The sequence below is a fragment of the Nicotiana tomentosiformis genome, chromosome 3 (genome assembly GCF_000390325.3).
Source record: "Nicotiana tomentosiformis chromosome 3, ASM39032v3, whole genome shotgun sequence".
Taxonomy (NCBI): domain Eukaryota; kingdom Viridiplantae; phylum Streptophyta; class Magnoliopsida; order Solanales; family Solanaceae; genus Nicotiana; species Nicotiana tomentosiformis.
In genome coordinates, this window is record NC_090814.1 from 126,051,147 (window position 1) to 126,073,426 (window position 22,280).

At 37.0% G+C, this 22,280-nt stretch overlaps 3 protein-coding genes and 1 long non-coding RNA gene across 4 annotated transcripts; 2 read left to right on the plus strand and 2 right to left on the minus strand.

Moving 5' to 3' along the window:
• Positions 1-136: 136 nt before the first annotated feature.
• Positions 137-4,709, minus strand: LOC104091408 (COP1-interactive protein 1). Its single transcript, XM_009596734.4, has 3 exons — positions 3,066-4,709; positions 2,166-2,590; positions 137-868 (listed from the first exon to the last, which is right to left on the minus strand). The coding sequence occupies exons 1-3, from the start codon at positions 3,835-3,837 to the stop codon at positions 185-187; spliced, it is 1,881 nt and encodes a 626-aa protein (XP_009595029.1). The 5' UTR covers positions 3,838-4,709; the 3' UTR covers positions 137-184.
• A 3,902-nt stretch (positions 4,710-8,611) lies between these two features.
• On the minus strand, positions 8,612-17,095 carry LOC104091406 (ATP synthase subunit gamma, mitochondrial-like). Its single transcript, XM_009596733.4, has 9 exons — positions 16,850-17,095; positions 16,024-16,067; positions 15,748-15,900; positions 11,272-11,385; positions 11,064-11,191; positions 10,183-10,305; positions 9,976-10,095; positions 9,615-9,736; positions 8,612-9,040 (listed from the first exon to the last, which is right to left on the minus strand). The coding sequence occupies exons 1-9, from the start codon at positions 16,948-16,950 to the stop codon at positions 8,971-8,973; spliced, it is 975 nt and encodes a 324-aa protein (XP_009595028.1). The 5' UTR covers positions 16,951-17,095; the 3' UTR covers positions 8,612-8,970.
• LOC138907194 (uncharacterized) lies at positions 9,222-9,693 on the plus strand. The gene is made up of 2 exons (XR_011414973.1): positions 9,222-9,368; positions 9,486-9,693. It is a non-coding gene; the product is annotated as an uncharacterized lncRNA (long non-coding RNA).
• Positions 17,096-18,794: 1,699 nt separating the features above from the next.
• LOC104091405 (DNAJ protein JJJ1 homolog) lies at positions 18,795-21,862 on the plus strand. Its single transcript, XM_009596732.4, has 4 exons — positions 18,795-19,431; positions 19,930-21,210; positions 21,456-21,514; positions 21,616-21,862. The coding sequence occupies exons 1-4, from the start codon at positions 18,949-18,951 to the stop codon at positions 21,671-21,673; spliced, it is 1,881 nt and encodes a 626-aa protein (XP_009595027.1). The 5' UTR covers positions 18,795-18,948; the 3' UTR covers positions 21,674-21,862.
• Positions 21,863-22,280: the final 418 nt, after the last annotated feature.

Consider the following 22,280-nt stretch of genomic DNA (forward strand, 5'->3'; position numbering starts at 1 on the left):
TAGTTCAAGCTGATTAAGCTCAAACATTCTGCTAAAAAAGAACTAGTTATCTAGGATTTGGGAGTTTGAAAAAGGTTCATATTTGAGAATACAGGCAAATTGACTTATAAGTTGTGGGTGCATGAAAAGTAGTCAATTAGCTGCAAAAATCTTTTTTTCCTCTTTACTTTGTATTGGGAATATATCAATGTTCATTATCATCAAGTGAGAACAAAGCTCTCTGCACATTTAAAACTGCTGGAGAGCCTTTCCTGGCTTTCTCAACAATATGCCTAATTAACAACTTTTCCATCTCATCATCACCATCTTCACTTTCATCATTCGTCCTACCATTCTCAATCCAGTCAAAGTCTCGTTCATGTGACCGCGAGTTTTCTTGGTGGTTGCTGTCCTTAACCTCTGATACAACAGCAATATCCTCTTCCTCTGACTCATTTAACCTTGTGAACTCATCAAAAGCCTCGTTATATGCATCTAAAGCTTCCCCGGATAAATTGATTACCACGGGCTGATCTGCTGGACGTTGTTCAACTTTAGTTACAGGACTACCATGGGTGGAAGAAGAACCCCCTTCACTGTTTGAGGAATCCCTCCAAGAACTTACAAGTTCTGCTTCCATATACCGAACTTTCCTTTCACTGTTCTGAAGTGCCATCTCAAGTTCCTTGAGGCGTTCTTCTAATTGTGATTGAAGGACTTCATGCAGCCGTAAGCTCAGCTCTCTTGGCGAGACAGCATAGTCAACAGGACGAGGGGTCGAGGTTGCACTACCATCCTGATCTGCATAAGGTTGACCTTTGGCCTGTCTACTAAAGAGTTCAGCTCTTAACTCCCCCTCGGCTAGATCTGGCACAAAGCCTGGATCAAGCTGCAAAAGATTGAACACTTATTAAAGCTTCTTTAAAATAGCAGACAACTGACTCTATACATGTATAGCTTAACATGGCACGTATAGGTTGTCTTCCGTTTTCTTTTCACCGAAGCAACCTATTGGCACCGGGTTCTAGTTGTTAAGTCGTATAGCAATGAGATTCATTTTCATTTACTAGTGGATGTAAAAGAGTTGCACCAGTCATAACTTCTAAGTCTCTCCTGAGAACTATGCTATGAAGTCTTCAAACTATAACATAGATTCCTTCTAGAAACCAAATATGGATGATACTCATCCTACCAATCATAAACCTAATGGTTCTCCTAGTAAAAATATGAATATTGAACTTCTTCATTAGTGGATCAAGGAAAAGAGCAACTTGATGAAGATTGAGATTGATGATATGAAGATTGAGATTGATGATACTTGCAAAAGCTAGAGATCATAGTGATGATTAAAGACTGACAAGAAAAAAAAGACAGCCCGGTGCACTAAGCTCCCTCTATGTGCAGGGTGCGGGGAAGGGCCGGACCACAAAGTTCAACAAAAATCTGGAAAAGAAAACATTAAGAAGATCTCCAACACAAAGAGAATGCAAACACAAGATATGCCTAAATTGCACAGTAGATCAAGTAAAGTGAAGCACAAAAACAAATTCGCATGTAAAATTTTCTCAATCTTCTAAAGAAGAGCCCTCCTAACATAGTATAAGCTGAAAAAGTTGCTGATCTATACTATCCAGATCAAGAAGATAGCAAGAGAGGGAAAAAAGGGGCAAACCTGAAGAAAGCATAAGGATATAATGTCTAAGAGAACAACATATATATTTTCATAAAGTTCAATAAAGATATTAGATCCTGATCATATGACTAATAAATGTAAGGTACACATCCTACTAATAGAAGTATTAGAGACTAAAGAGCTCAGCAACAATATGCAACATCAACACCAGAAATCAATAAGCAACAGAGGGATCATCCTGAATAATTATTTCTAATAGCAAGAACTGATGGAAGTATCTATCTTGCATAGCATATAAGAAAATCAAGCTTATCCGTTACAAACCATAAGCGCTACGGCTTCCTTGAAAAAATATAAATTCATAAGCTGTCAAAGTTAACCAGTTGTAGATCATGGACCAAAATGCTTATGTGCATATAATGCCTAAATTAACTTCTCTAATAAGATAATTGCATTTGCAAGAATGGAGTATCAAAGTAAGCAAGTTGTATTTTTGCTACGGGAAAAGGAAAAAAAGGGACATAGAGATGAATGAATCAGAAAGTATTCCTACCTCATCTAGTTCTGCGAGTTTCCCCTCCAACTTAGACGAGTTCATACTTAATTCTAACCTCTCCAGTTCAGCTTCAAGCTCTGCTTCAATTTTACTCATAGATTCTTCCTCTGTCTTCTGGCTTTGACAGTCCTCATCGTAATTTGTTGACGACTTATTCAACTTCCCTTTAGGGGAAGGTTCATGTAAAGCTCCATTGTTTGAAGAATCATTATGTGTATCTTGTGACTCACAATCTTCAGCGGCAAGCTCTTCCACAGTTAATGAATCTTTCATCTCAAGTTCCTCATGTAGATCTTGAACCAAATTCTCTGACTGTCTCAGCAACTCATTTAATTTATCCATTTCATTTCTATTTTTCCAGAAAGAAGATATTATGCCCACAGATATTCCAAGACAGAAAAGCAGCACACCACGAGATGATCCTGATTTCAAGACAACCATAAAATGGGGGATAATAGGAGCTGTTAGTATTACTAAAAAAAAAGAAGTTAGTATTTACTTATTGTGCCATTAGTAGGAAAGTCATGAGCAGTTATGAGCTTCGAAAGTCTTAGTATCTCAAGTAGAAGTCTAAAGAAAGAAACAGACATGACACTGATTAAGGTACAAAACGACCATCTCGCTTACAAATTATTTTGTGTTCCATCGACTGTTGCAGGTAAACGGCTAAATCATTCATGAGTTTCATCGTGTGAAAGTTGACTATCATTTTAAAAAGCTGCGCATTAGCATATTATCTTGATGGAAAATACCTGGGAGCTACATCCCCTTGGCTCTACTGGTTTTAAATTCTTTCAAAGAATGTTGCTATTCCAAAGTCTAAAATCTAATCTATCTATTTCATTAAATTTTACCACGAAAACAGTTATAAAATCAGTGTCCAACAGAAAAAATTACCTTGTAAACTGCCGTGTCTCTCATTGTTCATTTTAGTGAAATCACTAAATCTTCTGGAATGATCCTTCACCTTGGCTTTTCCCTGGAGCTCCATAGATCCAACGCTAGGTAGTTGAGGGACTCCAAATACAGTATTCAATTGTGAAAAGCTATCCTGCAGCTTATGATGTCCAGCGCCTCTTGAGGTACTTAAGGAATTAGAAGTACCTCTGCTTATAATTCTGCTTCCATCGGTAACTATAAATGGCCTCGCTGTTGGTGTCCATGGGGAAGAGTTTGAAGTAAAAATAAAGTCCTCAACTTCACCATGTTCCTTGTATAATTGAGCCATGAGACAACTTTCTAGAGAATTTAGAGGCTTTATAAGATGCCCAATTTTTCTTCTACTCCTGAGGCTGCTCTTTTTCCTTGCATTACCACCATAAGAAAAGGCCAATTCAGTCGTAGAAGGGGGAAGTAATGACTCATATCCCGGTTCATTAATGTCATCACATATGCTTCCACACGACATCCCTAGGTTTTCACCAGCCAAAGTGCTAGTGGAAGCCACTTCTAGATCATGACATTCACCTAGTTTCTTTCTCGGTGTCTCTACAGGGGAGGAACAATTATTATCCAGAACTTGCTGCATATGCGGTAATGAGTCAGTTCTTAGAAAACTAGGAGACTTAAGAGACGATTCTGAAAAATCATGTCTGCTTTTTAAGAGATCCTTCCAATGCTGGGCAATATAACCAGCACCGGCAGCTGCAGCCACAACCCAAATATCCATGTTCACTGCAATTCCTCACAGCAGATAATACTAACCTAGTTCTACAACCAGAATCTCCCTGTTACAATCATCTAAGTAGCAGAATCAAGAACAAAAAATGTACCAATGACAAGTCAAATTGGAGGTCACTAATCACAATTAACAGAAGTATCTCTTTGCTTTGATTCAAAAGGGTATACAAAAAGGTAAGGATTACTCCTAATTCTCCAGAACAAAGAAAAACTTATCTAGGTTCTGTAAAAAGGAAAAAATAAAGTTCTGTTCTTGAGAAGCTATAGTCAAGAACCCTAATAGGAACCGGAAAGAAAGAGCTAAAAAATTTTACAAATAAGGAAAAATTACTCTTCAATTGAACAATCAATGCCCGGATATAATTCTATTTTTCTCAATTTTCCGAACCAAACACGACTTGTCAAACCTGTAAAACCTTAAGAACAATCAGAAGCCATGTTCAATAACCAAGAGCAGGAACCTCAATCCCTTTAAAACATAGGAAAAAACATTCTTTCTGCACCGCACGACGCATCAATAAAAAGAAATAATCAATTTTCCCCGGAAAAATCCAATAAAAAAAATAGCAAGAATCTAAAGGCTACTCGTTTGAAAGGCGCAGGTAAAGTGCAAAATCCCACCAATAAAAATCAACCAATTTTCACCAAACAACTTCACCCAACTCAGCCACCGGTATATAAAGTACACTAAAAAGGAGTGATGAAAATAAATAAGAAAAAATTAATCTTGAAAAGGATTCTGAGTCTGTTTAAGATAGAGAAAAAGAAAAGACTCAGCTTTTTTCACAGGTTGGTGTGAGAAGGGTCATTTAGTTGTAGATTTGGGTCCTCATTTTGCCCCATTATCTACACAGAAAGGCGATATTTTTTACAGTAAAGAAATATTTGGAGAAATTTTATATGGTTTTACACTTTTCCAAGTCTTTATTTTTTCCTTAAAACCAGCCTGTACTAAAATATGTTAATTTTATAGCCAAATGGAGATGATGATAATTAATTTTCTACTTTCATCCTTGTTGGCCTATTCTTTTTGAAAAATAAAAGATATATAAGATCCAAGTTTGTAGTATAATATAGGACAAATGGGTAATAAATTATTGAAAGTGATTATTCTTTAGTTTGAAATTTATTGTATTTGCTCATAATTCATATGTACTTTCACGCTATTATCGTGCAAAATGTATGAATTTATTACGAGCTTATCTAGACTTTTGATAGTATTATCGTTCATATTTTTATCGTTTGAAAGATAATTACATTATCAAAGAGCTAACGTATTATGTTTAATACTAATAACAATGTCCTTATAGACATAATCTGATAGTTTGCTTTGTCATTGAGTTATCCCATGATTCAAATTCAACTTTTCATATTTTCCCCATAATTGAATTATAAGGAGCCAAAAAAAAAATTAGAATCTCAAGTAATGTCCATTTTTTGAAAACAAAACTTGTTCAACTCTTTAAAGATGGGATTATTAGATGTAATGTCAGATTCTTGTAATTGTCAATCGGAAAGACCAGGTATGTGTTTCATTTAATATTTAACTTTCAATTCTAAGTTCAACACTTCAACTACAAGATGAGTGTATATATAATAAACGTAAATCTTAATAAAATGAATAAAAATCTGAAGAATGGACATGAGGAACGTGTGATAGGAATATATTTATATCAGGTTTTCAAAGTAGCCAACGGCTAACTTCTGCTTATTTATTTGTTTTATGAAAGGGAGAGGGGATAAGGTGGTGGAATTGAGATCTCAACTTAATTGTAGCCATGGTTTGCATTGGACCGTGCAGAAAATAAATAAGGGATTTTTATACAAATAACCGGGCAAATTTAGCTGTAGTTGATTCAGGATTTACAGATAGTAGGTGTTTCACTTATTTAAGTGTAAATTTATGGTGGTCAAACATGATCATAATAGATACCCATGGTCAATTATTTAAATTGTTAAGCATTCTATAAGAATACATAACACGATTTGGCAAAGTCAATGGGTGCTTTATCGCCCATACCTCAAAACGTAAATCTACCACTGGAATTTACTGTTTACTCTTTCTAGGCAGTTTACATGCAAGCGTTTGAGTAGACGGCTATTTAAGTTAATTCTTTCCGTAAATAAGGTCCTTGAACCATTTTAAAATATACGATCCACCACCTTGATATAAAGGTGCATCCACAAATAGTTATCATAACTACATTTCTCTTAAAGGGCACTAATGAGAGAAACCACATCAAATAAAGTGAACCCAAAGGCCATAGCCACTATTGCAAATGATCATAAATTCATAATCATATTTCGCAATACTATCACATTACAACCGATACTGGCTGATCTAATCATGAACTTACGTGTTCAGCATAATTAATTCTTTGAAAATCCAATTCTATATGCATGTGAAAAATAAGTATAAGAAAACTTAGATATATTTTTCAGAACTCACTTTTTCAAATGAGTATCTGCTATATGTCAAAAATCCGAATCTACCATTGACAATCAAAACTTAAATTCATAAATCTGCCTCATGAAGTATTAGAAGATCTCTCAAATGATTTAAAATTTTGTAGTTGAATCGTGAGATAATTTGGGATATTGACATTTAAAGACGGACTAACATTGTTACTTAAAAAGGATTGGAACTTCATTAGCAGTACAGATATAATTCCAAAACCAGACAGTAATATGCGTGGCCCTTAATTTTCTTCCTACCTCACATTTAAACTTCTCATTTATAATAAACCCAAATTAATTAAGGCTGAGGCACTTACTTCCTAGTTCCTATAAATAATATTAGGATCTAGTACTGCTTTCATGTAAATGAAGAGTGTGGAATATATTTCCTTTAATAAAAAAGAAGAAGAAGTAAATATAACAATTCTATTACTTCACTACTAAACTACATCAATTTGAAGATTTAATTGTCATCCATGTTTTGGTATGAAATATTGAAATTTATATATCTATTATTCACTTCAGAACGGCAAAACACCAATGAATTAGTGACATATAATTAATTGCAACACTATAATAACGTTTTAAATATTAAAACATTCATACAGAGTATCATTCAACGTTTTAGCAAAAGAAAAAACTAGCTTTGCGTAGGAATAAAAGAGAAATCATGTATTTATAATAACTTGGAATAGCTTTTTTGTGAATGTAAAAAGGAAAGATGAGATTTGTGAAGGAATATAGTATTGACGAAGAAGAAAGCCCCTGTAAAGGTGGAGTTCCGAACATGTTGTCACGTTGTGGGGATTTAGGCATTCCTCTCGTGGGTTGTAAGTTGTAACGAACATATCAGGACAAGAAAGGACCATTACCATTCACTTCTATTTGCTAACGACAATAGTCACTGAAGATGATTCCATCTTGCATCAAAACAATACCAAGAGTTATTGAAAGAATTGACCAATTGATTTCCTTGAGAGATAAAATATCAATGGTTAAGCTCCAACCTATTGATTGAGTTTGACATTTGCTGTCCAGAAATATGTGGATTATACTTTTTCTATGCCTAGAGATTAAAGGAATATAGAATTGGTACACTTTCAACAGCGATACTATTTCCTATTACCATTACCAAAGCTAAAACATAGTAACTCACAAATTATAAATTAAAATAGTACCATTAGCCTAAAATAGATAAAACAATTTTTTTTATGGGAGCGAGCTAATGTGGCCGGCTTAACTCAATTTTGACAAGTAAACCCTCTTTTACAAGCGAATCTCTAAATTCTCAAAATATGAATGGGTAAAGCACCCCTCCTTTTTTTTTTTTATCAAGGACGACGTTGTATTAATTTACAAGGTTACAAATGGAGAATGTCTATTTTCCTAAGTAGGAAAGAGTTTAATATTTAAATTCAAGATTTACACCAAGGGAAAGTAAATTTTCAACCTTTTTAAATGCATAGCAATTTATTACGCTTTATTTTGGGAGGGTAGACTGGTAGCCTCCTTTGCTCTAGTCCCAAACCCCTTCTACTTGATTATGAACAGCTGCAACGGCAACTTCCTCCACTTCAATACGGGAATGACTGGTGGGAGATATCCAAAACTGATTGGCAGTTGTACAGTCTCATCTGAGGGAACAAATCCATCCTCAACCCCTAAAGCATCGATGTGCTTATTCATGATTTCGGATATGAAAGCCGAAAAAACACATTTAGTACACTCAAATTGTCAATGGGGGCAAAGTTGACAATGAAACACTACTGCAACAATAGTGTATCAGAAAGATAATATAACATAGTAGTTATCTGCTGCAGGTGGCAAGTGATCTTCTGTTTCTTCATCAAAGATAAAGCAAACAATAAGTGCAGGATTTGTATGGTCTATTTTAATGAAAATAAGTGCAGTTATATTGCATGAGCTCATCTTTCACTGCTGTTAAGCTGAAACGAAAACCTAAACTCAATTTAGCATTAATACTTTTTTAATCGGTAACTGAATATTTATACTCGTCATGTTTACAAAATTTTTAGCAATGGCAGTAGTCAAAATATTGCCCAGGGCAAGTTCCAAGGGAAGCATTTGACAAGAGAACACTCATTCCTAAATAGGCATATTGGATTACTGACATGAACTTAAGCTTCTCAGAAAATTACAATCATCTAAACCATGCACTTTCATTCTGAAGAAATTGGGTACCTTTGCAAGAGCACAACATAAACTACACATCATAATATTTTTATAGAATCAAACTGTATGGCTGTAAATGTTCCATAGCAAAATTTGAGGCTGATAGAACCAGATTAGATTTAGAAACAGTCACAAAGTCCTTGCATTAGACCAGAATAGCTCACAAAGTAGAAACTTGATGAAAGGGCCTAGGTGTCAACTTACAAGCGAAACATGCATAATAACAAAGAGCTTTCAAGAAAATTTTCTTGACCAAGTTATGGCAATTCTGGCCGGGATACAAAGAATAAAAGGAAACAGATCAAATGGCATTTGTGACTATTTTGCCACAGTGAAACCGGTTTTTCCCAGAGATAAAGTTAACCGGGAGATTATTCATAAATCAAAACTGATAATTGGCCAACCATGGTGCTAAGAAAGCCTACAGATTTTTTATTCTGTCTCCATCAGACAAAAGCAGTAGCTTGTCCAACTAACCCTCCAATGCTGATGCTCCTGATATGATCTCTATCAGTTCTGTGGTGATAGATGCTTGACGGGTTCTGTTTCACAGATAAAAATAGAAAAAGACCAGTAAAATTGACAGACAAAAAAAGAACCGATCAACTTTCTAAATTATATGTTATCCTCAAAAGTATACAAATGTCATCTGTTTAGATCATGACGTATCAGCAGCCACTGGTCACTATTAGTGGTGTATATAAAGCCAGTTAGTTAGCAAATCTGCAGTATGTTGGACATCAATTAAGGAAATATCAATTTATTTGTAGGTTCATAACTGCATACATGTAGATAAGCATGTGCACTAAGTAGAGAGCTTAGGGTACTTTTGAGGGGCTTTATTTATTTAATATTTTTCCCTATAGAAGGGTCTACCAGAAACAGCTTCTCTATCTTTGTAAGGTAGGGGTACACTCACACTACCCTCCAGACCCCACTTGTGGGATTACACTGGGTTTTTTGTTGTTGTTGTTTTTTTCCGGATAGAGCGTCTGAAGGAATGTGTAGGCCAAGTTTGAGAGAGATAAACTGTGTCTTTCTGTTTGACTAGTGTAAGCATGTCTGAGAGTTTGACGGTGCAAATGCATGTGTGAAAGAGACGGTGGAGAGTAAGACCTGTTGTAAGTAAGAGTGAGACGATCAAGCACGTCACCAGCATTTCTGCTGGAGCTATCCATGGCAGACATTCTTGCTCCTTGCTCACTACAAGCGTTCTCTAGAACTGCATTGAACATAACCTGGAAAAGACATTTTGCCATTGATCCAATTTTAAGTACACGCCAGTATCATATTCGTCACCTTGAAAAAATCATTTTACTAGCAGTAAATATATCCATCAGAAATCACGGTCAAGACTAATTTCAATCCCCTCCCCCCCAAAAAAAACCCCCACAAACAGTACCACATCTATTTAGAAACCGTGGAGAACAAATAACAAGCTTATAAGACCGCTATAACACTAAAAGGGCAAACTTACGCATGAAAACTGAAATTCAGCTAGGTTCTGAAGAACTTCAGCCTTTGTCTCAGCACCTTCAACTTCATATGAATCCAACTCTCCAAGCTTTCCACCAGCTTCGGCCTCCCTCTCCACAACCTACATTAAATCACAAAAGACTTATTCCAAGAAACAGAGAAAATAAAAAGAAACATAGTGAACAACAAGATCTTCCAGTTTAGGTACCTCTGGAGATAGTACAGTGGACATTGTTGGCAAAAATGCGACAACTGACTGGAACTTATTATAAATAATCCTCAGTGCATCAAATTCTACATTCTTCAAGATGTCATCTGCAATCACAGAAACCTGCAAGAGACATTATATATATCAGTAGAAGGAAAAGCGTACAGAAGCCAATACAAAACAGCTGTTGGTATATTATTTCAGTGCATACGTATTGCTTCCAATACTTATCAGGCACTATAAGATTTTCATTTAATTCACAAAGATTTGAAGTTGCAACATTGCAATCAAACTGTTTGCTTTAAACATGTTTTTTGAGAAAAAAAGGAAAGTTTGTTTGCTTTACACATGTAAAACTCAACAAGAATTTAAATCAGCCGAAGTTGACTTTCTGAAAAATGAAATTAAAGGCGAGTGAGACATAGCTTTCAAATGTCTACTTTTTCGGAAAGAAAATGCAACATAAAGATTATATCATAGATTCATGTACAGGTCAAACCTCAAAAAAAAAAAATGTGAGCCCTATATTACATGGACTTGGCTAATGGTCTGGATTCAATTAAGTTGTGTGCAAGTATCTGATGCAGGTACATAAAGTGTTTGTGTGAAGCATCCCATAAAGGTAAATGCAGCCCTTTTTAAAATTATAATTCGGCCAGGTACAGTCTCTTTCTAATTTGCCTGTTTTTGAATAATCTGCACAAAGTACCATCACCCATGTCACACCAGTTCGACAAGGGTACGCCAAGGCAAATGAACAATCCATGTACCACAGGGTAAGCTACAGCAGCACCAACTTCAACAAATAGTTGGCAAAAAGTAGGAAAACAAAAAGTGGGCGTGCTGCACACAAGGTTGTAAATAAGGAAGCACATCATAACCTGTGTGTAGTTAAGGGGATTTTTCTGCAACTCAGTCATGATCAGCTCGATGTCCTTCTTCGAATCTCGCAACAGCTGAGCCTTAGCCTTTTCCCCCACGACAACATACTTATTTTCCTTTTCAGGGCCTAGTAGTTGCAAACAAAGAAATATTAAACTAATTCCAGAAGAACAAATTTAGTCAATATAAAACAATTTTGCATTTTACCAGAATTCAACTTATGAATAGCTCTGCTTATCTTGACAGATGTAGAATTGATTCCACCACAAAGACCTTTGTCTGAGGAAATGGTAACTATAACATTCTTCTTGACATCAATACCTGAAGCAACAAATGTTAGATGTGTTATCAGCCGAAGATTTCTTGTTGACTGCTTAAAGTTGATGGCATCAAATATATAAACTTTGGTGTAGTTAAATGTATCTCGGAAAGTCTCCTCAACAAAACGTATTCAGGCTGCGGCAAAACCCTTTCACAAAATGTAAATTTAGTCGTTGCATCAAAATGCATAAAACATTGATATTGGACCGCAAATCAACAGGCAGAAAGAGAAGAGGACAATTTCCTATTATCCTTTTTCCCACATTCACGAAGTATCTCACACAAAATAATCTGGGGATAAACATTCTCAGTGGTCCAGTGAACAGTAACGACCCGGCCGGTCGTTTCGAGAGTCATAGCCCCGTTTCCTCCATTTTTGCTTCTTTTGTGCTTTACAGTTGTATTATGTCTTACCGCGTTGGTTGGTTCGGGCCCAGAGTGGTTTTGGAGTGAAATGAGACACTTAGTCTCTTAATTGGAAGCTTAAGTTGGAAAAGTCGACCGGATGTCGACTTGTGGGAAAACAACCTCGGATTTGAATTTTGATGGTTCTGTTAGCTCCGTTAGGTGATTTTGGACTTAGGAGCGCGTCCGGAATGTGATTTGGAGGTCCGTAGTAGAATTAGGCTTGAATTAGCGAAAGTTGGAATTTTGGCGATTTTGGCCGGCAGTGGAAATTTTGATATCGGAGTCGGATTGGATTTCCGGAAGTTGAAATAGGTTCGTGGTGCCATTTTTGACTTGCGTGCAAAATTTAAGGTCAATCGGACATGGTTTGGTAGGTTTCAGCGTCGTTTGTGTGTGTCCGGATGTTGTTTTGAGTGATTCGAAGGCTCGACTAAGTTCGTATAGTGTTTTGGGACTTGATGGTATGTTTGGTTGAGGTCCCGGGGGGCTCGGGTGAGTTTCAGGTGGTTAACAGATCATTTTTGGCCTTGATGAGATAGCTAATATTCGTTGCTGCATTTTTTTCTGGTTTCCTCTTATGCGTTCGCGAGAGGAGCCTCGCGTTCGCGAAGAGTGTTTCTGAGTTGGTGAGATTTTTCTCTACGCGTCCGCGAAGGAGATGACGCGAACGCGAAGGTATGGCAGTGTGTGCATCGCGAATGCGTGAGTGGCGTCGCGTTCACGAAAGGGAGTGAGGCAGCTGGGGACCCCCAGTCTTTTGTTCTACGCGTTCGCGAGGTGAGGGACGTGCTCGCGAAGGTCTGAGTTTGCAAAGCTTCGCGTTCGCGAAGCGTAGGTCGCGTTCGCGAAGAGTTAAGTTGAGAGGCAGTTTGAGTTAGTCTACGCGAACGCGAGAGGACGGTCGCATTCGCGAAGAAGGAAATCTGGGTAGACAATATTAATTTCAAAAACGAGGGTTTGAACCCATTTTGCATATTTTGAACTAGAGAACACGGAATTGGGCGATTCTTGAAGGGATTTTTGTGGAGTTGATTGGGGTAAGTGATTCCTACTTGGTTTTGGTTAAAACCCATGATTATATCTTTAATTCTATCATCTAATTTGTGATTTGGGGTGAAAAATTAGAGAAGAAGATGAAGTGTTCTTGAGTTAAATTTTTGGGATTTTAAATGGGATTTTGTTATCGGATTGGAGTAAATTTGGTATGGTTAGACTCGGGAGTGAATGGGCTTTCGGGTTTTGTGACTTTTGTCGGATTTCGAGACGTGGGCCGGGGGGCGGGATCGGGCCAATTTCGGATTTTTGGCTTATAATTTCGTGTTTTCTTGTGGGATTGATTCTTTTAGCTTATATTAATTATATCGTACTGCTTGTGGCTGGATTCGGGGAGTTTGGAGATTGATTCGAGAGGCAAGGGCATTTCGGAATAGGATTTCTACGTTGTTGAGGTAAGTAACAGTCTTAAATCTGGTTTTGAGGGTACAAAACCCCGAGAATTGGTATAATGTGAATATTTGGAGATGACGCGCATGCTAGGTGACGGGCGTGCGAGCGTGCACCGTGAGGGATTGTGACTTGGTTCGTCCCGTGAAACTGGAAAGTCGAATAACCATTGTTATTACTTGTTTTTCTTTGTCTTTGAATAATTGACTACCTTTCATGTTAGAAACCATGCTTAGGCCATATGATATCACTGATGGGACCCGCAGCGGTCGTATACTTGTTGAATTGACTATCAATTGTTGTCTTGTACTCAGTCATAGTCTTACTTGTGTATTATATCTCTGTTCCCTCTCATTTCTTGTTGATACTTGTTGTATTCTCTGTTTGGGCTAATTATTATGATATTCTGTGAGCCCGAGGGGCTGGAGAGATTAGTGACTTAGATAGGGCCTGAGTGACGAGCTGTGAGGTATATTGGATCCGGTTGCACGCCGCAACAAGCCTTCGGGCTATATATATGTGGATCGGGTTGCACGCCGCAACAATATAGCGCTTGGGCTGAAGGAGCCCCTCTGGAGTCTGTACACCCCTAGTGAGCGCAGGTACCTATTGAGAGTGTATTGAGGGCTAAGAGCCGAGAGTATGAGCTGTTGAGATGAGTTGAGTGACTGTTGCTTTGAGAGGTTGTACTTGCATTTATTTATTGTTGCACTTAGTTGCTATCTGATGTTGTGAAATTTTCTGGAAGATTCATATATGTTTTATTTGAGCCCGAACTGATTTGACCTATACCACCGGATTTGAAAGCATGTTCACTCTTTACTGAAAACTTTTGAAATGATATGTATTATTATAGTTCGTCACTGCTTCTCAGTTCCTTATTTAATTTTGTTACTTGCTGAGTTGGTTGTACTCATGCTACACCCTGCACTTCATGTGCAGATCCAAATGTGTACGGTTCTGGAGGACGCTGAGCTCATGCGCGGGCTGATTATCGGAGACTTACGAGGTAGCTGTCGGCGTCCGCAGTCCTTGTTTCTACTTTCTTATTATCTTTTCTCTCTTGTATTGGCATTTGGCACAAACTGCAGTCAGTGTTGTGAAGAGTGAAAAGCGAGAAAAAGCGACAAGCCTCTTTTCGCTTAAAGCGAGAAGCGAGAAGCGAAGCGCTCGCGTTTTTGAAGTGAACCGGAATTTTTTTTAAAAAAAAAAACAATACTGCATAGACAACACATGTAACTGTAAGCAAATGTTCAATACTTAAATGTAAAAACTAAAGAGTAGCATCAATTAAAGCACAAAATGAGCATCATATTCTTCTACAAGATTAAATGAAATGAAAAAAATGGCAGTACGTATACGAAAAAAATGGCAGTAGCTGAAACGAAAAAAATTGGGCAGCATTTCGCTGCAATTTATCACTGAAACAGTGAAAGAAAAAGAAGAAGTAGATGAAGAAGAGAATGAGAAAAAGAACTGAAGGGAAAAAATAATTTGCCAGCATTTCGCTGCTATTTTGGGACTGAAACAGTGAAAGAAAAAGAAAAAGGAGGAAGAAATCACATACCTGGGCTTGAACTTGATAAACTTTTAAATTTTTTAACGTTGGCAACCCTTAATATGTAGAAGCGCTCGCTTCTGTCGCTTTTACGCTTCTCGCTTTTTTTGCAGAAGCGCTCGCTTTATTCAACCTGCTACGCTTCACATCACAGAAGGGCCCGAGGTCTCGCTTCGCGCTTTAAGCACTGAAGCGAGCGCTTTTCACAACACTGACTGTAGTAGACTCTGTTTCTAGATTCATGACTTAGAGACACCCCGATGCCGGGCTATTTTTCCGCACTTATGTTTCATTTGGGTTTTACCCCATATTTATGAGAAACTCCGGTTGTTTTAAATGTCTTAATTCATTTCTGTTAAATTTTGAAGGTGTTTTGGAAAGGTCGGCTTGCCTAGTATCGCGATAGGCGCCATCACGACGGGTTAGGTTTTGGGTTGTGACATGAACCCTGCTAGACAATCTCCGGGTTACTGAGGTTGCGCTTGAAATGCAAAAAATTATGACTAATTCCACCTCAATGGCTTTTTCCTTTTTATTTTTTTATGATGGTGGTGTTCCGGCAAGCTTACTCACACCCCGACTATTTCACTGGGTACGTGCTACCTTCTACGAGCAAAAGTACCGGGTAACTCTGCCTACCAAGGGTTAGACATATGGAACGAAATCACCTACTGTTTTTTTTCTTTACTTTACTGGGATTTGAACCTGAGACCTCATGGTCTGCCCACTTTATTGATCACTGGGCCACACCCTTAGGGAGCAGTTACACATTAGAATTAGTAAGGACTAATCTGAGAATCAGGAACAGACTAGATAAGCTAAATAGAAATAGGCAGCAGAAGAAAGGATGCATGAAAAGTCCATAAGGTGATTTATCCCTACCCTTTCACCACTTTCTCCGCTAACTGATTCAATAATTTAGTTAGATCCAGACAATATAATCACGAACTTACTAGGAGTGTCACCAAGAAGAGCAGTAAATGGCTGCCATAGGCCACGTGAATTTTCAGTTTTAGTTTGAATAGTTCTCAGCTTTGAAGCAGCAACCATCTTCATAGCCTTTGTAATCTTCTGTATATTTTTAACACTCTTCATCCGGTTTCTGACTGCACAAGGGAATGCTCAATGTACTTAATGTAGCCAACAAGAAAGTTGGTAGAGAAGTTAACGAGAACATAGGAGAGAAAAAGGAAATTAGGGCGCATCAAAGGATTACGGCTAAATCTTACCAACTTGAGTTGAAATACATCGAACTCCTGACGAGACTGGTTCCCTGCATATAAATATATGTCATAAAAGTGAATTGCTATGAAACAGAACAGGATAATTCGTTTTTTTTTCCTGAAACATAACAGAATAATTTTGATTGAAAGAAAAAATGTGGATAATAATACTTATATCATTTTAAGCTAAGGTGCTGACTGCTGAGCATGAGACTGCTATAGAAGCAGAAAGGGAGATCATCACTCTCTTGTTGATATAAAAAGGCACACTTAAACATACTACATGTCAGTGCAGCAACCTCACATAATCCATCGGAAAAAAAAGTTACAATTACTAGATATTATTTGAACTTCATCGATTTCTCCAATTGTCATTTTTATTTTTGAGAATGAGAACTTATTCAGTTTCTACAATTGTTTTCTTTGCAACTTCCGTTCCAAAAATCTCTTAACATTCTGTACCTTTTTCAAGTTCCAAAATCAACTATCCAATCTCAGACCATGTCAATTACAACTCTCTATAAAGTCAAAGTTAAAGGTAACATCCTTCCTTCTGACCAAATAACTACTATATTCTTAAATCTAAAAAAAAGGGATATCCAATTACGATACGTAAATGATCATTTCACCAACAAATCTAAATCCCGTGAAATTCATACAAGCTTCGCCAGCATAAACATTAATTTTTAGGAATTTGTTAATAAAAATGCTCTAGTGTACAATAACAGATATGCATAAGAAAATAAAAAAGTGAGCCATTACCGTCTACAGATATTTATATATACAAAAAGAAAAATGATTATAAAAAAAGTAGTGAAGGAAGAAAACTAACTGGGAAGGAATGAGGGAAGAACGAAGAGCATTGGTCGGGTTGGGAGAAATGAGAGGTGTGGCGAAACGCCTTCCCTCACGCCTCAATGCAGCCATCGCCATTTTTTAATTCGATTCGATCTGATCGGAATCTTCCTCCTCTCCTGCTTATCCTCACGGGGATCGACAATTTACGCTCTAGGGTTTACAGTCTTCGCTTAAAATGTCAGCTGAGCTACAGTTATGGGTCCGAGTCCGCTGGGTGAGTGCACATTTTCCATAAAACTAATGTTTTAAGGCTGCTTCGATACGGCGTCGTAACGCTTACGGTTGTATGGCCTAACGGGTCAAAGCCCGATTCAGCTTGATCACCTACTCCTTTTGGTTCCTAAGGCGATATTTGAGTTATCGCCAAAATTATCGTGTAATTTATAATTTAAAACATGATATTTGAGTTATCGCCAACATCAATTTAATTCGAAAATCTATAGACAATTCTTATGTATGATCCCGTCCAATCACTGTTTCGTCCATAATTTGAAACATTTCCAAATAGAATCTAAATTATGTCATCGAATTCTCCAATTATGCAACACCTTTATTCAACTCTAGTTAGTGAGTGAACACCATCAATCAATAGGGATAATACCGTTTCGTATACATTTTTTACTATTCCACGATCATCCCCGTGAGAAATTAGAACTAACGTTGGAGACCTTTGCTAATGTTGTTAAAGCAATTCACACAAGTAAACATAGCTAAGTTGATGTTGAAAGTGCCTTCATCGATACAATTAGCACATTGTTATAAAAAATATATATTATCCAACTACAATATATATATATTTCTAAGAAGAAGATAAAAATAATAAAAATTAAATGGTCATAAGTTTACTTAATGTCATCAAAATTTCTATCACTCAACTATGCCTAAATTCAATGATCTGTAAAAGTTAAAATGCTTTAAGTTTTCTAACACAACAATATAGAAAATAAATGAATATTTGAACTGCAAGTGTAATGTGCAATTTTAATTACATTAGAGTTGAAGATGACGGAAATTAATTATTTGACGAAACTATCATATCAAATATCGTCCCTTAAACAGATTAGGATTAATACTCTTATTTATGAACAAACAAAAATTTGTAAGTACTTAAATAACGCCAATTCAGTTAACCTTCTCTATAATAACTTTATTTGTTCCAATATTTTTTTGCTTTTATAGTGAATGATTGTTATATACCCATAACAACATTTGACATTTAAATAATTTTTGACGGTTGTAGATAAAAATTATCCAAAAATTAACTATTTTTCCTTTTTACCATTATATTAAAAGATAAGAAAATTATTCAAATTTAAAATCTCAAAAGATATGCATATTTCACAAGTTAAATATTGAAGAAAGCTAATGCATTATTAATAAATTCATAACAAAATATATAAAGATTTAAACTCTAAGGCAGATATTTTAAAGTTACCTAAAAAATAAATTCCTTCAAGATTGATGGAAGAACTTTACAATTGTATCTTGTTTCGTAGATTTCATTCTCTTAATAGCGATGTAACACTTGAATTAGTGAAAATTCGTATCCAAATTTTCAACAAAAAGGTATCCAATAACTTTACTTTGAAATCAATCTAAATGTTTAACCGTTAAAATTTTCATCTAAATATTTTTTAGAATTTGTCTGATAGAAAATATATCATGTGCAATCTTTAAATCTTATATCTTATGCAAGATAAAACTTTATTTAATAAAAAAATTGTGTGCATATTTTTAGAATAATTATTATTAATCTTAAAAATTCTATAGGAATGTTATAGATAGTAATTTTATAAAGAACGTTCTATTACAAATATGACTGTTGCTATTATAGGTAAAAAAAAATATTGTAGAGATAAAATATAACTTAAAAAATACTACTGTAAATTATAGAAAAAAAACTTTACAAACATTTTGTTATAGAAATGTGCGAGTGTAGTTGGAGTCCAAACAACCCGCAGAGCATCCAACCTCCCTTTCCCCCTATTGACAAAACCCTAATAAAAGCACCGTTCAGGCGCTCAGCAAACGGGAAGAAAGAAAGAAAAAGAAAACCATTCTTTCCCGTCGATAATGGCGTCGTCGGAGAAAAGATGCCTCTACGAGGTCCTAGGCGTGAACCGTGACTGCACCCCCGACGAGATCCGGTCCGCCTACAGGCGGCTCGCTCTGCAACGCCACCCTGACAAGCTAGTTAAATCCGGCGTGCCGGAATCCGAAGCCACAGCTGCCTTTCAGGAGCTCGTCAACGCCTACGAAGTCCTGTCCGACGCGCGGGAGCGCGCTTGGTACGACTCGCACCGCTCTCAGATACTCTTCTCGTCCAATTCCGGTCCAACCAATTCGTCTAATTCTGGTTCTGTCCCCGACTTATTCTCCTTCTTTTCCAATTCAGTTTATTCTGGTTACTCCGATAAAGGCAAGGGCTTTTACAAAGTCTATGGTGATCTCTTCGAGAAAATCTACCAAAACGATTTGAATTTCGCGAGGACGTTAGGTATAGGTTTTCCCAAAGAAGCTCCTCTCATGGGAAATTTGGACAGTCCTTATGCTCAGGCATGTAATTCAACACCTTCTTTTTGTACAATATTTATTTCTCGAGCATGTATAGAAATTTTGGATATTCATATAGGAGAACTTCGTTATATTCATTTCCCAATGCATGTTTTTTGCTACTATTTGATCACATTCTGTCGGTTTTTGCTGCAGTTTTAGTTTCAATGGCAAAATCTTCTTTTTTATTTTTCCTACCGATTAGGAATACAATTTCTACAGAGTGGAAAATATAACTTTTTTCCCATCCGTCTAAGACTTGGTGGGCAGAATGAGCCGGTAACTATGTACCAAGTACCTGATTAAATAGTTGAATAGTCAGAGAGCTGGCCTAGACACCACCTATCATAAAAAAAAATCAACTTTCTTGTCCCATTAATAATCCAAAGAAGTAGCTTGAATTGAAATTTGATTCCCTTATTAATCTTTTTATGGGCATCCTGTTGTAAAATGCAGTATGTATTACTGTATTAGTAACTATTGAGTTTCGTTGTGATGCAGGTGACAGCATTCTATAACTATTGGTTAGGATTTGTTACTGTGATGGATTTTTGTTGGGTAGATCAGTATGACGTGATGGCGGGACCCAATAGAAAGTCAAGGAGGGTGATGGAGGAGGAGAACAAGAAGCTGAGGAAAAAGGCACGAAGGGAATACAATGAGACTGTTAGAGGATTGGCAGAGTTTGTGAAAAAGAGAGATAAGAGGGTGATTGACATGCAGATGAAGAGGAATGAGGAGATGGAGAGGAAGAGGGAAAAGGAACGGGAGAGAAAGGAGGAGTTAGAGAGAGAGAAGGTTGAGAAAGCAAAGAAATACGTGGAGCCTGATTGGGCAAAGGCGGAGGAGTTGGAAAATGAAGAAATCGAGGAGGAATGGGATGAGGATGGAAAAAAGAAGGCAGATGAGAATGAATTGTACTGTGTGGTGTGTTCGAAGAAGTTTAAGAGCGAGAAACAGTGGAAAAATCACGAGCAGTCCAAGAAGCATAAGGAGAAGGTGGCAGCTTTGAGAGAAGCTTTTGATGATGAAGATTGTGAATACGAAGGGTTGGTGGAGGATGGGGTAAGTGAGGAGCAAAAGGTAGCTGATGGTGATAGAACATCTGATTTATCTGCGGATGATGGGGTGGATGAGTTAGCAGAGCAATTTGAAGGTAGTACGCGAATTCAAGAAGATGAACGTGAGGATGATGAGGTTCAAAGCAGCAATGAAGATGAGACCACATCACAGGGATTAGATGATGGGTTAAATTATCGAAGTGGCAGTGATTCAAAGGTAGTAGCCGATGAACTTGGATTAGATGATGATGAAGCAAGTGTACTTGAAGCTATGGTATCTGGCCGCAAAAGTAGGAAGAATGCAGGTCCAGCTGGCAGTCGTCAAATCTCAGCAAAGAATGTAAAGGGTGAAACCAGTAACGAGGAAATGGACTTCATGGAATATAATAATCTTAGAAGTACTAGGAGAAATAGGGGTGGCCGGAGACAAAGAAACAGGAGACCACAAGAAGAAGAAGACGAAGAAGGTGGAGGAGGAGATGTTAGATCTTATGCGACTAAAGTTGGTGTTAATACTGAGTTAGATAGTGCTTATAATGAGAGCTCAGCTTTCCAGGAGCCGTCATCAGAGTCTCCAGCAGAAACTGCTAATGATCACAAAGGAAGTGACCTTTCGCGAAATAGCGAAAAAGTTTCAAGCCAAGGTATGGACAAGAAAACTACCGCAAAGAAGGAGAAGAATACCAAATCAAAAGATGCAACCAAAGGAAGGAAACAGAAGGTACTCAAATGTTAATCTGTTCGAATGATAATTCTGTTTTGTTTGACGTCAATCTCTTTTTCCTATCCCCCCTCACCCACCCCCCTCTTTGACTATCTTGAGAATTTTCAACTTCTCTTCTACAGTTACCTACTCTTCGGGTTTCAAGTGAATCTTTAAAAGGACCAAAAACCTTCTTTTAGTTTTCTTATGATGTGACCAAGCTTTGACATTATGTATTGTAACACAGTTTCATATGAATTCAGGGAACATCGAAATTTTCTAGCAACTCGTGCGAGACATGTGGGGAGGAATTTGATACAAGGTTTGTGATGCTGCAGTCTCAGTCATGAATCTTTGTGTTGATCAATAAGGTTATATTTCCACTTGTTTCCCATATCTAATTATCTGCTTCTCCCATCATAGGAATCAATTACATAAGCATCTAGGAGCGACAGGGCATGCCAAACTAAAGTCTCGGTGATATTAGAGAATCTCGTTGTCTACAATTCAAGCTGATTGCTGGGAGTTTGGAGGCTCATTATTTGTTCGCTATTCTTATTCTTTGTGGTTTATATACGATTTAACATCATCATTTATACCATAGTCAATTCGAAATGAGCTAAAAATCAAAGCTTTTTGATAATAGATGACTACATGATGTTTGTTGCAAGATGAACACGGTTTCTTAATCTGTGCATCTAAACGTGGAAAACTGGTGTGACCAAATAATGAAGCACTCAAGTTTTACTGAAACCGAAGCTTATATAGCTAACACTTAGGTTGACTATGTTTTTTTTTCACGTTGATGAAAGAATGACACAAGTGACAAGGGATAACTATAACTACACACAGTAACATGGTACAGGGCTTTTACCAAGGTGAAGCTTCTGGTATTGTCAAAAATGGGAAAAAAATAAACTTCGTCACTGAGTCATAAGAGAAACAAACTAGAATTACTACAAGAACCGAAACTTTAGTAACTCAACTGATTGACAGAAGTGAACTTTAGTAACTCAACTGAATGACAAGCGAAACTTTAGTAATTCAACTGATTGCTCAAAACGCTTGATTTGGACGACTGCATAAAA

Excerpts from the sequence above, each read along its gene's own strand:
- LOC104091405 (XM_009596732.4), top strand. The coding sequence starts at position 18,949 with ATGGCGTCGTCGGAGAAAAGATGCCTCTACGAGGTCCTAGGCGTGAAC. Across the intron at positions 21,211-21,455 it reads CCAAAGGAAGGAAACAGAAG|GGAACATCGAAATTTTCTAG; the intron begins GTACTCAAATGT and ends ATATGAATTCAG. Across the intron at positions 21,515-21,615 it reads GGGGAGGAATTTGATACAAG|GAATCAATTACATAAGCATC; the intron begins GTTTGTGATGCT and ends CTCCCATCATAG.
- LOC104091406 (XM_009596733.4), bottom strand. The coding sequence starts at position 16,950 with ATGGCGATGGCTGCATTGAGGCGTGAGGGAAGGCGTTTCGCCACACCT. Across the intron at positions 15,901-16,023 it reads ATGTATTTCAACTCAAGTTG|TCAGAAACCGGATGAAGAGT; the intron begins GTAAGATTTAGC and ends TCCCTTGTGCAG. Across the intron at positions 9,737-9,975 it reads CTGAATTTCAGTTTTCATGC|GTTATGTTCAATGCAGTTCT; the intron begins GTAAGTTTGCCC and ends TGTCTTTTCCAG.
- LOC104091408 (XM_009596734.4), bottom strand. The coding sequence starts at position 3,837 with ATGGATATTTGGGTTGTGGCTGCAGCTGCCGGTGCTGGTTATATTGCC. Across the intron at positions 2,591-3,065 it reads GAGACACGGCAGTTTACAAG|GATCATCTCGTGGTGTGCTG; the intron begins GTAATTTTTTCT and ends TCTTGAAATCAG. Across the intron at positions 869-2,165 it reads AACTCGCAGAACTAGATGAG|CTTGATCCAGGCTTTGTGCC; the intron begins GTAGGAATACTT and ends AATCTTTTGCAG.